Genomic DNA, 14888 nt, shown 5'->3' with positions numbered 1-14888 from the left:
TTACATTCTTTTTTTATATTGTTTCATTGGTCAGATGTTGTTGCCATTAAGTGTAAATCAAGACATCCTCAACTTGTGGACTTGAAAGACCTTGTCTCGGCATTGAGTTGGGATGGGGCCTGGGGAGGCAGAAATGTCTTCCTGTCTGCTGGTTAGTCTTAAGAGCGGGTATTTAGAGTGTGAGCAAGCTTGTGTCAAGATCAATCTGAAGATGGTTTACTATCCATGGTTGCCTGGCTTTGGAGAACTTGGATAGTGTGAGAATTGGTCATCATTTTTAATCAGTCATGACTACTGTAAGGCGTTGTCTAAAATGAATGTACCAGTTACCTATTTTTATATTTTCTGTCTTCCTAAACCCTTTATATTTTCATGAGTTTGTTTCTTCTCAGGTGATCAGCCAATCCAGAGCTCGATTCAACCCCAGCATCAGTATGATTAAAAAGTGCATTGAGGTCCTCATAGACAAGCAGTATATAGAGCGCAGCCAAGCCTCAGCAGATGAATATAGCTACGTGGCATGATGTCACTGTCAGATTGGCGTGTGTGAGAGGACGTCATCGCCGTCAGTTTGGTGTGCTCCAGTTGGAAGAAGCAGGCCTTTGCCTCCATATTTGATCACCTGGCAGTCTCCGTTTTTCTGCTGTTTACAACATCACCAGTGCCACCAGTGTCATGAGCGTCCGTGAAGATGCCTATAAATATTTCCAGCTCATGCCATTATAACATTTCTTACAGCTCTACTAAAAGGAATGAGTGAAGTATTTCTGGAATGTGGATTTTTTTTTTTATTTTAAAGATTTTTTTTTTTTTTTTTTTGGGTAAAAATATTTTTTCTCCCCTTCTCCACGTTTGCATTTGATGTGTTCATTTTTTTTTAAAGTATCTTAAAAGACTTAAAGTCAAAACTAAATATTGTAATATTACAAAAAAAAAAACTAATAACTGTATCTACTTTAAAATGTACAAAAATGGCAAACATGATATTGCTGCTTGTCATATTAAAAAATAAAGAAATGTTCTGTGTATTTGTATAATTGATGCAAAGGAAGGGAGGCAGCATTATGAAACAAGGCAAATGTAATGAATTTGTATGTTCTATCCTAAATTTGTATAGTCTTACGACAGACATATTTGCTCCCTTATTTAGTTTCTTTCTCTTACAATAAAGGAGATTGTGCAGATGGATTGTAATGTCTTTTGCCAGGTTTAAACCTGGTACTTGTATCTGGGAGCCAGAGGTTGCCTGGCAGTTGCCGCACACTCAGAAACTGGGAAGTTATATGTTGGGTCAAGACTAGAAACTACAAGACTTCAGGTTACTTCTGGCACAAGCTAAAGTAAATCTCCCCTTGCACGTTGCAATCTGATTGCATGATCTCCTTTAGATATATGGAAATCAACCTGATTGAATATAAATGGAATGATTTGTTTAGGCAACTTTTCATACTACATAGCTGTTTGCAATCTCTGTACTATGTTATCAGATTTACCAAGTCAGCTAGTAACCCTGTACAACTTTTTTTTTTTTTTTTTTTTTTTTTTTTTTTTCTCAAACGTTTTGCTTCCTAAAAAACATTTCGTGATTATAGTAGACTCCTTCACACTGAACGCAGGTTCACTCATTTCCATTTGTACTCTGTGCATTTCACTAAAATGTCCAACAATAGTCAGCCAGCATTGATGGATTCCTGTTGCCCTGATACCATTTTTTCATTGTGGAAATGTCCTGGTGAAAACTTTCACCATGTTCTTCACTGACTGCACCTAGATTTTCGGGAAAGAAGTCCAAGTGTGAATGCAGAAAATTAATCTTCAATGACATGTTGCACTTCATTGTCTTGTATGCTGTAGGAAGTGTGTCAACCAGCTGAATGTAGAATGGTCAACTGTAGTTGCCAAGAAAAATCTCAACGACATTCTTGAATGCTTTCCAGATGATTTTCTCAGGCTTCACATAACAGATCTTCGAACTGCTTGTCATTGAGGACGTATCTGATCAGTGGACCAACAAAAATGCCTTCGTTAATCTTGCAGTTATTCTTGAAGCATCTATCTCTAATAACGAAAACCTTTGCTTTCCTTGCTCATCACTTTCACAAAATTTTTCATCAGTCTGAGTTTTATGTGAACTGTAGGTATAAATCTTTGTGTCAAGAAGTGGTTCTCATGCCATGTTTTCCTGTTTTGGAACCAAATATTTTGTGGCCATTTCTTTTTAATGTTCTACAACCAGACTGTCCCATTCACAAGATGTAACAACAGTACTTGGTATATCGGAGCTGCATTGCAAACAGCAGAGCCACTACTTGTGGTTCTCCACAGATATTCCCATTGTACTTGGTGTACTCTATGTGTCTCAATGATCATTTCATGTTTTGTATGTTTCTTTTTCATGTGTGCAGCATAGCCAATAGATCTTGCAAATTGCAAAAAAATATTTTTTCTACAAAACGGTATATGAGAGGTTAAATTACAGGTTCTTTTTCATGATAAGCAGCCAATAATCTAAGATACCCAAATGTTCAAGAAGCAAAATGTTGTCCAGTGTATGAATGAGCTTGGGCACACTCGGACACAAGTCTGAAACCCGCCTGAGCTTTTCCGGTGGGAAGATGTTAAGGCTGACAACCAATCACAGGCAGTGGAGGCATTCTCTGTGCTGCATCTGCATGTATGCAAGGGGTATTCTGCAGTGTTGGGAATACCACTGCTTTCTATGATCGGCTGTCGACTTTGACAGCTTCCCAGCAGAGCCCAGGAGCATTTGAACGTGTGTGTACACACAAAAACACACAAGTTTTGACCCTTCAGATCATTCTCCTAGTTCACAACATCATATATGTATGTAACAAGAAGCTGAATCTAAATAATTAACAATTCAAAGAGGTGGGAATTATCGGTAAGAACAATATTGAAGAGCTGAATAAAATGTATGAATACGCCTGAGCTCATCACTGGTTAATGTGTGTGTGTGGCCAGCTTTTTGGTAAAGTTAAAAAAAAAGATCTGAAACACAAACGTATGAAGGCAGGCGGTGGCTGATCTTTATATAAATACCTCTGATGATCAGCTATCCAATCACCAGCTGCTTTATGTGTATTTTACCATTTGGTAAATTTCATATAATCAGTAACTTCATATATAATCAAGTCACATGATAATCAAACAGGGATGATTGATTCCTCTAACCTGTCTGTACAGCATATGCCTGTGTTTTGTTCAGCTTCTTCTGTGGTCTCTTTCATAGCAATGGCAGCACACGCCCTTCCCTCAGGAGCGCGAAGTCCCGGCCTCGCTGCTTTCTAGCTCTGATGTCATTGCTGGCAGACTCGCTCAGCAGGCATGTAGTTCTAAATATCATCAACCTGCGAGAGCATAGAGGGGAAGGATTCCGCATCCAGACAAGGCTCAGCTTACTTCTCTTCACAAGATTCTTCGAAATCTGCTGCTGTTTGTACTGTTTTTTAGATTTACTATTTTGTTTTCCTGGGTTTTTATATATATATATATATATATATATATATATATATATATATATATATAAAAATCTTTATGTAGAAAAACATTCTCTTACAGAAAGTAAAATAAAGTAAATTAAAATAATTGCTGTCTCATATCTATGGACAGCAAGAAAAAAAAAAAGTAGCATAAAAAAAAAAGAAGGAAAACATCAGTTATCACAAAAGTTGTCAAATATAGACTTCCTCATAAAGCAGGGACCCGAATTTCTGAGGCGTTGGGGTTCCAGCCATCAACCAGGGCACCATAGTACACACAAGCATGGCACCCTGAGGGTGAGGGGTGGCCCCCCCGCAGGGGGAAAGGCCCACAGAAAAACTGATGGGTTGCCCCCCCCCCCCCCCCCGTGAGGGATGCCCCAACATCAGTGACAACCTAGGAGATCCCAAGATAGAACAGAAGACCAAAACAAAAGGCCCTCGGATGCGCTGAAATGCTGTAAGTTGAAACTGTAAAACAGAAACCAGATAACGGAATATGACTAAAGAGACACTAAGATAATATATAATAAGGTAGCAGTCATCCGCACCAGTTGGTAGGCTTAGAGAAAAATTAAAGGAAAAATTTAAATAAAAGAAAACAAGAAGCACAGCCTGCAAAGCTTGCAATGATAGTAAAGGAAAAAGACCTTAAACTTTGGTATTGGCTGCATAATTCACATAGGTACTTCTGCTAATTCCAAAAAGGCAACGTCTAAGTTAGACGAAACTCTCCCTGGATCAAAAGTGTGGTCCCGCCACGCTGCCCACCTACTTTAAAATCGCTTATATCTGTCCATACATTTCATCACCCACTCTTTCAGTTCCATAATCCCATTCACCTTCCCAATCTCCACTCCTCTGTACTGGGCACATGTATTTGTTTCCAGTAGATAGGGATTAAGAGCGCTTTTCTTAGAGTGACTGAGTGGGATGGTAGGAACATGGAGTAGAAAATTAGCGGGGGACAGAGGGACGCCTACCCCAGTACATTTTTTTTATCTGATCGTTAACTTGGGACCAGAAGGGTCGAATCATGGGACACTCCCACCACAGGCGCAGGAGTGTGCCTCTCTGGCCACAACCTCTCCAACAAAGATCGGGGACTGAAGGGTATATATGTGATAAGGTCGCAGGTGTGCGGTACAACATCGTCAGTAACTTATAATTAATCTCTTGGGTCCTGGATTCAATAGAGCTGGAATGGGTTAATTGGTATATGTGTGTATGTTGGGCAGCTGAGAACTCCAGCCCCAGGTTGCGTTCCCACTCCCGAATAAATGCAGCTTTAGTTATAGTGGGAACAGAACCCAGTAGTTTATACAGTACTGAGAATAAGTGGGGTAGGGGCTCTTTTTCTATGAACAGCTGCTCAATTGGGGTAAGTGTTTCTAAGGGGAATCTCCCTCTAAGGGCCTCCAGGGAAAGCAGCCTACCGTTTTCCAGAAATTTACCACAGCTGGGATTACCGTCAGCTGTCCATGACCTAAAAAAGGCTAGACATTCCCCAGGGGGAAACCATAGGAACCCGCCTACAGGTGCCAATGGGGACACAGAGGGGGCCAACGAGAAAAGTTGATCAATGCGGTGCCAGACACGTAGGACGTGTATTGTCAATGGAGATGTCGTCGCGGACAACCCCCTGCGTTCCTGAGGCAGCCAAGGGGCAAATATGATAGGTTGCAGCCCGCCAAGCATTTCTCCAGGGAGACCCACAGTTTAGTGTGAGTATGGTGTCAATGTAGGATGCGTTGAAGAGCTATAGCCCGGTAATAACGTTGCATGTCAGGGAGTCCCAGGCCTCCCGCCTCTAGAGCATTCAAGTATTGCCATCGCTATACGTGGCTTCTTTCCATTACATATGAACCCAACGAGCATGCTTTGAAGTTGGGTAAAAAAGTTTTTAGGTATGGGGACAGGTAACATCTGCATGTGGAAGAGCACCCTAGGGAGAATGTTCATTTTGAGAATATTGACACAACCTAGCCATGTAAAGGCTGTCTTTGTCCAAATCTGCAAGTCTCTGCGCACCACGCTCAACAATGCAGGATAGTTAGCTGAATATAATGTCTCAAAGCAGTCAGTCAGTTGAATCCCCAAGTATTTAATGGAAGATTTAGCCCACGTAAAGGGGAAGGCTTCCCGTAAAGGGGAGGCTAAAGACTCCAGGACAGTAATTGGTAAAGACTTCGGACTTGGAGTAGTTAATCTTAAAATTAGATAACCTCCCAAAAGTCTGAAGTTCCCACATCAAGTTTGGCAATGAGACAAGGGGATCAATCAGATGAAAAAGTACATCATCAGCATAAGCTGATAGCTTATGCTTGGTTGTCCTCACTGTTATCCCCTTAATGTCCGGATTTGTCCGGACATTCCAGAAGAGTGGCTCTAAGATTAGGGCGAAGAGAAGGGGAGAATGGGGACACCCCTGTCGTGCCATTCCGGATGGGAAACCTAGAAGGAAAAAGGCTGTTGACCTTGACCTGTGTACTGGGAGTTGTGTATAGTGCCATAATCCACTGTAGCATATGGGGCCCCAAGCCTAAGGTCTCCAAAACTGCCCTAAGAAATGACCAGTCTACCCGGTTGAACGCCTTTTCGGCATCCCTAGATAAAATGAGGTAGGGTCCTGACGGGAGCGAGCCCAGTGGATAAGCTGTGTGGCCCGGATGGAGTTATCTCTAGCTTCTCAACCAGAGATGAAGCCTGTTTGATCTTGGTGTATAAATGAAGGTAGGAAGTACTTCAAGCGATTCACCAAAATCTTCGCAAAAAACTTAATGTCTACATTAAGTAGTGATATCGGGCGATAGCTCTGTGGTAAAGCAGGGTCTTCACCCTCCTTACCCTTTACCCTCTTTTTCAAACTCAGTGCTTCTGTTATTGATTTTTTTTTCTGACATTTTTGTGTTATATCTTTTATTTGGATGTTCTAAGTTGCATTGAGTAAATAAATACAACTGGATAAAACAAAAACTGTGTCTGTTTTCATTTCAGGCTGCAAAGCACCAAAATGTGATTACTTTAAGGGGGGGGTGTGATTCTTTTCTATACCCACTGTAAGTGAAGTGTATATCGTGTCAAAAGAAAAATATATTCAGTACGGGCAGATTTTTCTATGTTTTGTGTATTTAATAAAAACGCTTCAAGTACTAACAAATACCTGTTGATCCTTCCAGAAATTCAGCATGTTAGTTACTATTCTATGTAGTGAGGTAAGGATGCTATCTCTCCTACACTAAAAGCCCAAACAGTTTTGTCTGAAATACATACCTGTGGCCTACGATAACCAACATTCAACCCAGAGATTAAAAGTGTCCCACAGATTACCGCGAATAGCACTTCATCAGTGCAGAAGAGTAGGACTGACCTTGGACCTTTAAGTCCAGGTACCTACACCCTAAGTATATATTTATTAAACAAACCTGTACAGAGAAACAGAGAGCTGCAATCGCTGACCTCCTGAAAATGCTAGTTGACGGCAGTGCTGGGACAAGACCATCTGGAGCCCAGGGCGAAGATGGAAAACTGCGCCCCCCCCCCGGTATAAAGAAAGAGTCAGTGTCCTTTCAAAACCAGAAAACACTTAAAACAATACAACAATACAATACTGTAGCTGCAGCCCCGTCACAGTATATGCACTGCGGCGGGTCGGCAAATGGTTAAATTGTAAGTTCACTTTACAGAAAATCTGTAAGGTGAACTTACATTGGACCCCCTCCCCATTCCTCCCAGTCCTGCTTACCTGGAGTCCAGGTAACTTTACATTACACAGCCAACTGCACCTGTGGGCCCCTTTACATTACACAGCCCCCTGCACCTGTGGGCCCTTTAACATTACACAGTACCCTGCACCTCTGAGTCCCTTTACATTACACAGCCCCCTGCACCTCTGGGCCCCTTTACATTACACAGCCCCCTGCACCTGTGGGCCCCTTTACATTACACAGTACCCTGAACCTCTGAGCCCCTTTACATTACACAGCCCCCTGCACCTCTGGGCCCCTTTACATTGCACAGCACCCTGCATCTCTGGGCCCCTTTACATTGCACAGCACCCTGCATCTCTGGGCCCCTTTACATTACACATCACCCTGCAGCTCTGGACCCCTTTACATTACACATCACCCTGCAGCACTGGACCCCTTTACATTACACATCACCCTGCACCTCTGGACTAGGGTGACCACATTTCCAAACTGACATTCAGGGACACCCCCCCCCCCAAAAAAGATGATTTTTGACAAATTTTTTTGCCGATTTTTGGGGCAGGGCGTACAAAATCAGAGGGCTCATGTGCAAGATCAAAAGTGGGCCCTAGGCATCAAGAACAACAACAATATGGTCGCAAAGCGTGTCGTAATGAACTGTGGACATGTCTTAAATTGCACTAAATATTGGCTTAAAGGGGGTGTTCTTAAAGAGAGTCTGAGATGACTTGTATAGTGCAGAATGTGGTAATAGTAAATAGGGAATGCAGAGTGTATGGAGGGGGGTAATATGTACAGGAGAGGAGTGCGGAAAGTGTGGCGGTGGGTAATATGTACAGGAGAGGAGTGCGGAATGTATGGCGGTGGGTAATATGTACAGGAGGGGAGTGTGGAATGTATGGCGGTGGGTAATATGTACAGGAGAGGAGTGCGGAATGTATGGCGGTGGGTAATATGTACAGGAGAGGAGTGCGGAAAGTGTGGCGGTGGGTAATATGTACAGGAGAGGGGTGCGGAATGTATGGCGGTGGGTAATATGTACAGGAGAGGAGTGCGGAATGTATGGCGGTGGGTAATATGTACAGGAGGGGAGTGTGGAGTGTATGGCGGGGGGTAATATGTACAGGAGAGGAGTGCGGAATGTATGGCGGTGGGTAATATGTGTGTATGGCGGGGGGTAATATGTACAGGAGAGGAGTGCGGAATGTATAATGGTGGGTAATATGTACAGGAGAGGAGTATGGAGTGTATGGCGGGGGGTAATATGTACAGGAGAGGAGTGCGGAATGTATGGCGGTGGGTAATATGTACAGGAGGGGAGTGTGGAATGTATGGCGGGGGGTAATATGTACAGGAGAGGAGTGCGGAATGTATGGCGCTGGGTAATATGTACAGGAGAGGAGTATGGAGTGTATGGCGGGGGTTAATATGTACAGGAGAGGAGTGCGTAATGTATGGCGGTGGGTAATATGTACAGGAGAGGAGTATGGAGTGTATGGCGGGGGGTAATATGTACAGGAGAGGAGTGCGGAATGCATAATGGTGGGTAATATGTACAGGAGAGGAGTGCGGAATGTATGGCGGGGGGTAATATGTACAGGAGAGGAGTGCGGAATGTATGGCGGTGGGTAATATGTACAGGAGAGGAGTATGGAGTGTATGGCGGTGGGTAATATGTACAGGAGAGGAGTGCGGAATGTATAATGGTGGGTAATATGTACAGGAGAGGAGTATGGAGTGTATGGCGGGGGGTAATATGTACAGGAGAGGAGTGCGGAATGTATGGCGGTGGGTAATATGTACAGGAGAGGAGTATGGAGTGTATGGCGGGGGGTAATATGTACAGGAGAGGAGTGCGGAATGTATGGCGGTGGGTAATATGTACAGGAGCGGAGTGTGGAATGTATGGCGGTGGGTAATATGTACAGGAGAGGAGTATGGAGTGTATGGCGGGGGGTAATATGTACAGGAGAGGAGTGCGGAATGTATAATGGTGGGTAATATGTACAGGAGAGGAGTACGGAATGTATAATGGTGGGTAATATGTACAGGAGAGGAGTATGGAGTGTATGGCGGGGGGTAATATGTACAGGAGAGGAGTGCGGAATGTATGGCGGTGGGTAATATGTACAGGAGAGGAGTGCGGAATGTATGGCGGTGGGTAATATGTACGGGAGGGGAGTGTGGAATGTATAATGGTGGGTAATATGTACAGGAGAGGAGTATGGAGTGTATGGCGGGGGGTAATATGTACAGGAGAGGAGTGCGGAATGTATAATGGTGGGTAATATGTACAGGAGAGGAGTATGGAGTGTATGGCGGTGGGTAATATGTACAGGAGAGGAGTATGGAGTGTATGGCGGGGGGTAATATGTACAGGAGAGGAGTGCGGAATGTATAATGGTGGGTAATATGTACAGGAGAGGAGTATGGAGTGTATGGCGGGGGGTAATATGTACAGGAGAGGAGTGCGGAGTGTATGGCGGTGCGTAATATGTACAGGAGAGGAGTATGGAGTGTATGGCGGGGGGTAATATGTACAGGAGAGGAGTGGGGAGTGTATGGCGGTGGGTAATATGTACAGGAGAGGAGTATGGAGTGTATGGCGGGGGGTAGTTAGCGGAGAGAGGAGGAAGAGGAGTGCAATATCACCTCCTGATAGTCTGTCAGCCACTGCTATACCACTTTGGTGGTGGGGCACTCCAAAGGATGTAAGGGGGCACTCTGGAGGCACTAAGGGGGCACCCTGGAGGTTGTAAGGGGGGATGTAATGGGGCACTCTGGCGGTACTAACTTAGTCAGAGCCCCCTTACATCCTCCGGGGTGCCCCCTTAGTGCCTCCTTACATCCTCCTCCAGAATTGCCCTGAATCTCCAGCAAAGTTCCCAGGATTCCAGACGGTACAATTGTCCCCTCAATAGCAGCCAGTTTGTCTTTGAAGATGGGGAAGGGGGCAAGTTGTCATAGAAGAATACTTGCAGTGATTTGGGGGGATAAGAGCATGCTGTATGTGCTAGGGGGCACACTTTGGGAGGGGAGAGAAATTGTGCTGGAAGGGGGGTTAAATAAAAAAATCTGACCCCCCCAGCACAATATATCTCCCCTCCTAAAGTGCCCCCTAGCACATACAGCATGCTCTTACCCCCCAAAATCACTGCAAGTATTCTTTTTTGACAACTTGCCCCCTGTCTCTGTGTCTCCTTCTCCTGCAAGTGCCAAGTATTAATATTCTGTACAAACCTCAGATCAGCACGTCTGTGTCCATTCACCTCCCCCTCCTTCTCCTGTCTGTGACATCCGAGCCGAGGAAAAGGGGGAGGGGACTTCAGTCTGTGTGTTAGTGTGAGGTGGGCAGGAGGGGGGAGGAAGGGAGAGATGCCGTACACACTGTAATCGCAGGGTGTGGGAACAGAAACACCCCACACAAGCTGCAGGCCAGTCACTGGAGCCAAGTGCAGAGGTGAAAGAATCAGCAGTGACTCCCAGCAGCACTAGCGCGGAGGAGGAAGTGAAATCTTCCTCCGCTTTCAATGCTGGGCAGTGACATCACTGGTTGCCAGATGCCAGGCGGCTATAGCAACCAGTGATCAGGAGGAGGTGGAGGAGGTGGAAGCGGAGCCAGAGCCAGCGCTATGGCGGCTCGGTCCGCCCCTGTTCCCAGATTGTCAGTTTCATTCCGGGACACTGTATTGTCCCGGAATGAAGCTGCCCGGGACCGGGGACAAAGATGTAAATTACAGGATAATCCCGGGCAATCCGGGACACGTGGGCACCCTACTCTGGACCCCTTTACATTACACATTACCCTGCAGCTCTGGACCCCCCTTCAGTGCAGATGCCCCCTTCAGTATAACCCCGCTGTTCAGTGCAGACCCCCGTTCAGTGCAGACCCCCCTTCAGTGTAGCCCCCCTATTCAGTGTAGCCCCCCGTTCAGTGCAGACGCCCCCTCCAGTGTAGCCCCCCATTCAGTGTAGCCCCCCGTTCAGTGCAGACCCCCCCTTCAGTGTAGCCCCCCGTTCAGTGCAGACCCCTCATTCAGTGTAGTCCCCTGTTCAGTGTAGCCCCCCATTCAGTGTAGCCCCCGTTCAGTGCAGACGCCCCCTCCAGTGTACCCCCTCCGTTCAGTGCAGATGCCCCTTTTTAGTGTAGCCCCCTCCCGTTCAGTGCAGTGTGCAGACCCCCCCATTCAGTACCTCAGATCAGCGCGGTGGCACATGCTCAGCAGATCCCCTCCCCCTGTTTACCCATAAACAGAGAGGAGGGGGAGGCGGCTTCACTCTGCTTGGCTGTGCCTGTGTGACATCCGGGATCGCACAGACACACAGCTCACGGCCGCGAGAGGAGGGGATGGTAGGTGCAGCGGTGTCACCCTGCACCCCCGCACACCCCCTCCCTCTCGCATCACAATAAAGATCGCCTCTCCCTGCCTGTCACTGCGCCGCTGCCTAAACCTGCGGCGCTGCCACCGCTTCAATCGCGGAGGGGGGGCCAGCCTGACACCCCTCCCAGTGTGTTGTGTGGTACTTGGGGCGGCCCGCCCCGCATTTAGTACGCCTCTGCACATCTTTGCAAGCAGGTCTGCAATGTTGTAGGGGCGGCCGGTGATAGTCACTTGCCCAGAAAGTTTAATATCAATATCATACTGCCTGCCAGCGCTGCGCCCCCTTCCTACAATAAATTGCTCCGCCCAGGGCACCCGCCCCTTCCGCCCACCCCTTGTACCGGCCCTGGTTGACGGACTGTCACTGATGCTGCAATTTCGAAACTTTAAGTTGCTGACCTGGCACAAGTATGTAGATGAGTTTTGACTTAGCTAGCAGCATGCTTGTTCCAGGTCACTTCATTGAAGCCGTAGGCACTCAGCATTTTCAGAAAGAGGCCAGCAGTGACAGCCTCTGCCTTCGTCAGCACAGGTTCTGGAAAATCCAGGTGCCTCAAGATGAGGTGAAGAAGCTGCCAACGCCAGATAATACATTCATGATGTTTCTGCTCTCTTTTACCAGTGACATCATTCATTTCCAGCATGTGCTTATCATAAATCGATGATGTCATTACACATGGATACAAGTTGTAAATGGAATTCCCAGTATGAGAGTGAATTACATGGATGTATGAGCTGATTCATAAAACTAAACATGACAGCCTTCCCGGGGCTGATTCACTGGAAAAGCCATGTTGGCTGTTCTGGTGGATTTTGTGTTGTCCCTGTTGGTGCTTTACTGCCAACATTTTAAAATCATTTTCAGGGAAAGATATCTGCTATGTTTGTGTGCTTTAAAGTATACCTATGGTCATAATGTAAAATAATATACTAATTTCTATGCTGTATTTTAATTATTTTTAGCCTACGCCTATTAAAGTGGTTGTAATCCCTTACATATACTCAGGCAAGTGACTGGCCTCAGGTGATACACAAAGATGAAATAAATCCTCCTATATAAGTTGTACCGGTCTATCTGCATTCTTCTCTACATCCTTTCAAAGTCCAGAATTTATAAAGCTTGTCTGAGGAGTCATAAAAAAGGGGGTGGAGAGCTGAAGTTACACTCTGTAAAGCTCAATGCTGAGAGCTCTGAAAGCTAATTGGAGGGAAGAGACACACACCCCTGCACACAGGAACAGAGCTGAGGTTGTCAATCAGCTGGAGCTCCCTTCCTGTCACCATTTTTCTTTTGGTGTCAGAAAACTTGTCAGAATGTACTCATGCAGAGGAATGAGGCAGTATATAGAAATGACACTTAGTGCTCTGGATTGAGACAAGTGCACACTATAGAGGGATATGTTTTGTTCATGTTTCATGTCTGAGGTTTACAACCACTTTAATCTAATGCATGTTGATGTTTTTAAACTTACTTTGTGAAGATCCCCACACATTTCTTTGAATTCTGTGATACAAATTCACAATGTCCTGTGAGAAGGCACTGCTGTATCACACATTTCACAGAGCCTGCCTCGGAGTGCCGAGAGGAGGAGTTTCAGGGGACAGAGTCGGTACAGGAATCACTGCTTGCAGGCAGCAAGGTGCCATGGGATATGTAGTCCTTAGAAACAGAAAGCAAACAGCAGAGGAGAAGTTGCAAAGCATGCAGGAAATCCTGGAAGGTGTGGGAAGAGAGGATCAGCAGACAGGCAGAATCAACAACATGAAAGGAGATTTTTTTGTTAAGTAAGCCTTTATTGGATTGTCAAATATAAATATTGTTAGTATTGTTATTAAAATGGTGGTCATGGTAAGACATGCTGAAAACACACTGAAGTTTTTTTCCATAAATGGCCAATTAGGGAGATTTGCACTTCCTGTTCTGTAGACACTACAGGAGCTGAGAGGAACTCTCCTCTTAGTTGTCATTGGAACAAGTGTCTCCATTTCTCCTATTTGAGTTCTCAAAATGTTGGTTTCTCCATCACTTCCAGTCTCAGTGACAATGGCCACCAAGATGAATTGAGAGAATGTAACCCTCCAAGTTTATAGAAACATCAGAGAGACACTTTGAATAAATATAATATTGCAAAGAGACAATCCAACTAGTAGAGTTCACTTGCCCTGGTGAGGCTGCTCTTAAAGAACAGGGTGCTCCTAGGGGTACCTAAAACTAGAAACCAGAGAATAAAATTTCAGCAATAGTGTCAGGCCACTAGTAAATTAGTCCAAATCAACTTTTATTGTGCATTAAAATAAATAAATTTTTATTTTATTTATATCTTTCTCTTATTTTTGTTTCATAGCCCTGTTGAAGGGGGTGTTTAACCCCTGTAATGTGTTGGCTGTCACATTCGACCATTTTATGAACAATTTAAGTTTGTTCACACTCATTTACTATTTGTCTGGCAGTTTATTGGTCTTAACAGTTCACCACTCTATCCAAAAATGTGTTTTGGCCTTAAATACACTTTAAGTAAACCCGACGTGTGCCTGTCACTAAATAATTTTTTTTTTGGAATAAGGCCAGCCCTTAAAGAATTTACTGTATTTAATACCTGTCCTGTCGTGGATATTCGCTTTCTGAGCTACAAATGATTAGAAAGAGAGTAAAACGAATTTCTTGCATGCAAAAAATGCCCTATGGCAGTGATGGCAAACCTTGGCACCCCAGATGTTTTGGAACTACATTTCCCATGATACTCATGCACTCTGCAGTGTAGTGGAGCATCATGGGAAATGTAGTTCCAAAACATCTGGGGTTCGCCAAGGTTCGCCATCACTGAGCTATGGGAATTTTTAGGTGTAAAAAATCATAAATTCAATCTTGTCTCTCAAAAAAAAAAGTTTTTTTATTGATGCTTATGAAAGCGGTAGTAAACTCTTAAAAAATTAAAAAGGCCACCCTGCCGGTTAATATTATAATCTGCTAGTATACTTTGCATACTAGCAGATTATGACAGACTTGCCTAAAAAGCGGATCCCCCCGCGGCATGCTGTCACCGCTGACAGGGCTTCCATCTTCACTCTTTTTACCAGGTTTGCGTGCTTCGGCTGTTTGAATGGAGGTTGCAATGACGTCACTCCCGTGTACGGGGGTCGCTTGAGTGTGCCATCAATTCATAGCACAGTGCGCATGCACTGTGATGTCACCGGCTGCTACAAATGTGAATATCTCTTAAACCGTGCACATTTTACAGATATTCACTTTGCCCTCAGATAAGCCTCATTAAAGGCTTAGCTGTAGGTACAGATAC

General features: G+C 44.9%; 1 protein-coding gene and 1 long non-coding RNA gene across 3 annotated transcripts in view; both read left to right on the top strand.

Moving 5' to 3' along the window:
- The window catches only part of CUL2 (cullin 2), a 163237-nt gene extending 162215 nt beyond the window's left edge, over positions 1-1022 (top strand). For both annotated transcript variants that reach the window (XM_073629885.1, XM_073629884.1), the window contains exon 21: positions 393-1022. In XM_073629885.1, coding sequence (XP_073485986.1) covers positions 393-524 — 132 coding nt within the window. In that variant the 3' untranslated portion in view covers positions 525-1022. The remainder of the gene's footprint in view (positions 1-392) is intronic.
- Positions 1023-3520: 2498 nt separating this feature from the next.
- LOC141144321 (uncharacterized) lies at positions 3521-6476 on the top strand. Its single transcript, XR_012244393.1, has 2 exons — positions 3521-5505; positions 5578-6476. It is a non-coding gene; the product is annotated as an uncharacterized lncRNA (long non-coding RNA).
- The last annotated feature ends 8412 nt before the right edge of the window (positions 6477-14888 follow it).

The sequence above is a fragment of the Aquarana catesbeiana genome, linkage group LG05 (assembly GCF_042186555.1).
Source record: "Aquarana catesbeiana isolate 2022-GZ linkage group LG05, ASM4218655v1, whole genome shotgun sequence".
NCBI classification, from domain to species: domain Eukaryota; kingdom Metazoa; phylum Chordata; class Amphibia; order Anura; family Ranidae; genus Aquarana; species Aquarana catesbeiana.
Note: the sequence above shows the minus strand (reverse complement) of the source record. Positions and strands in the feature narration are given on the sequence as shown.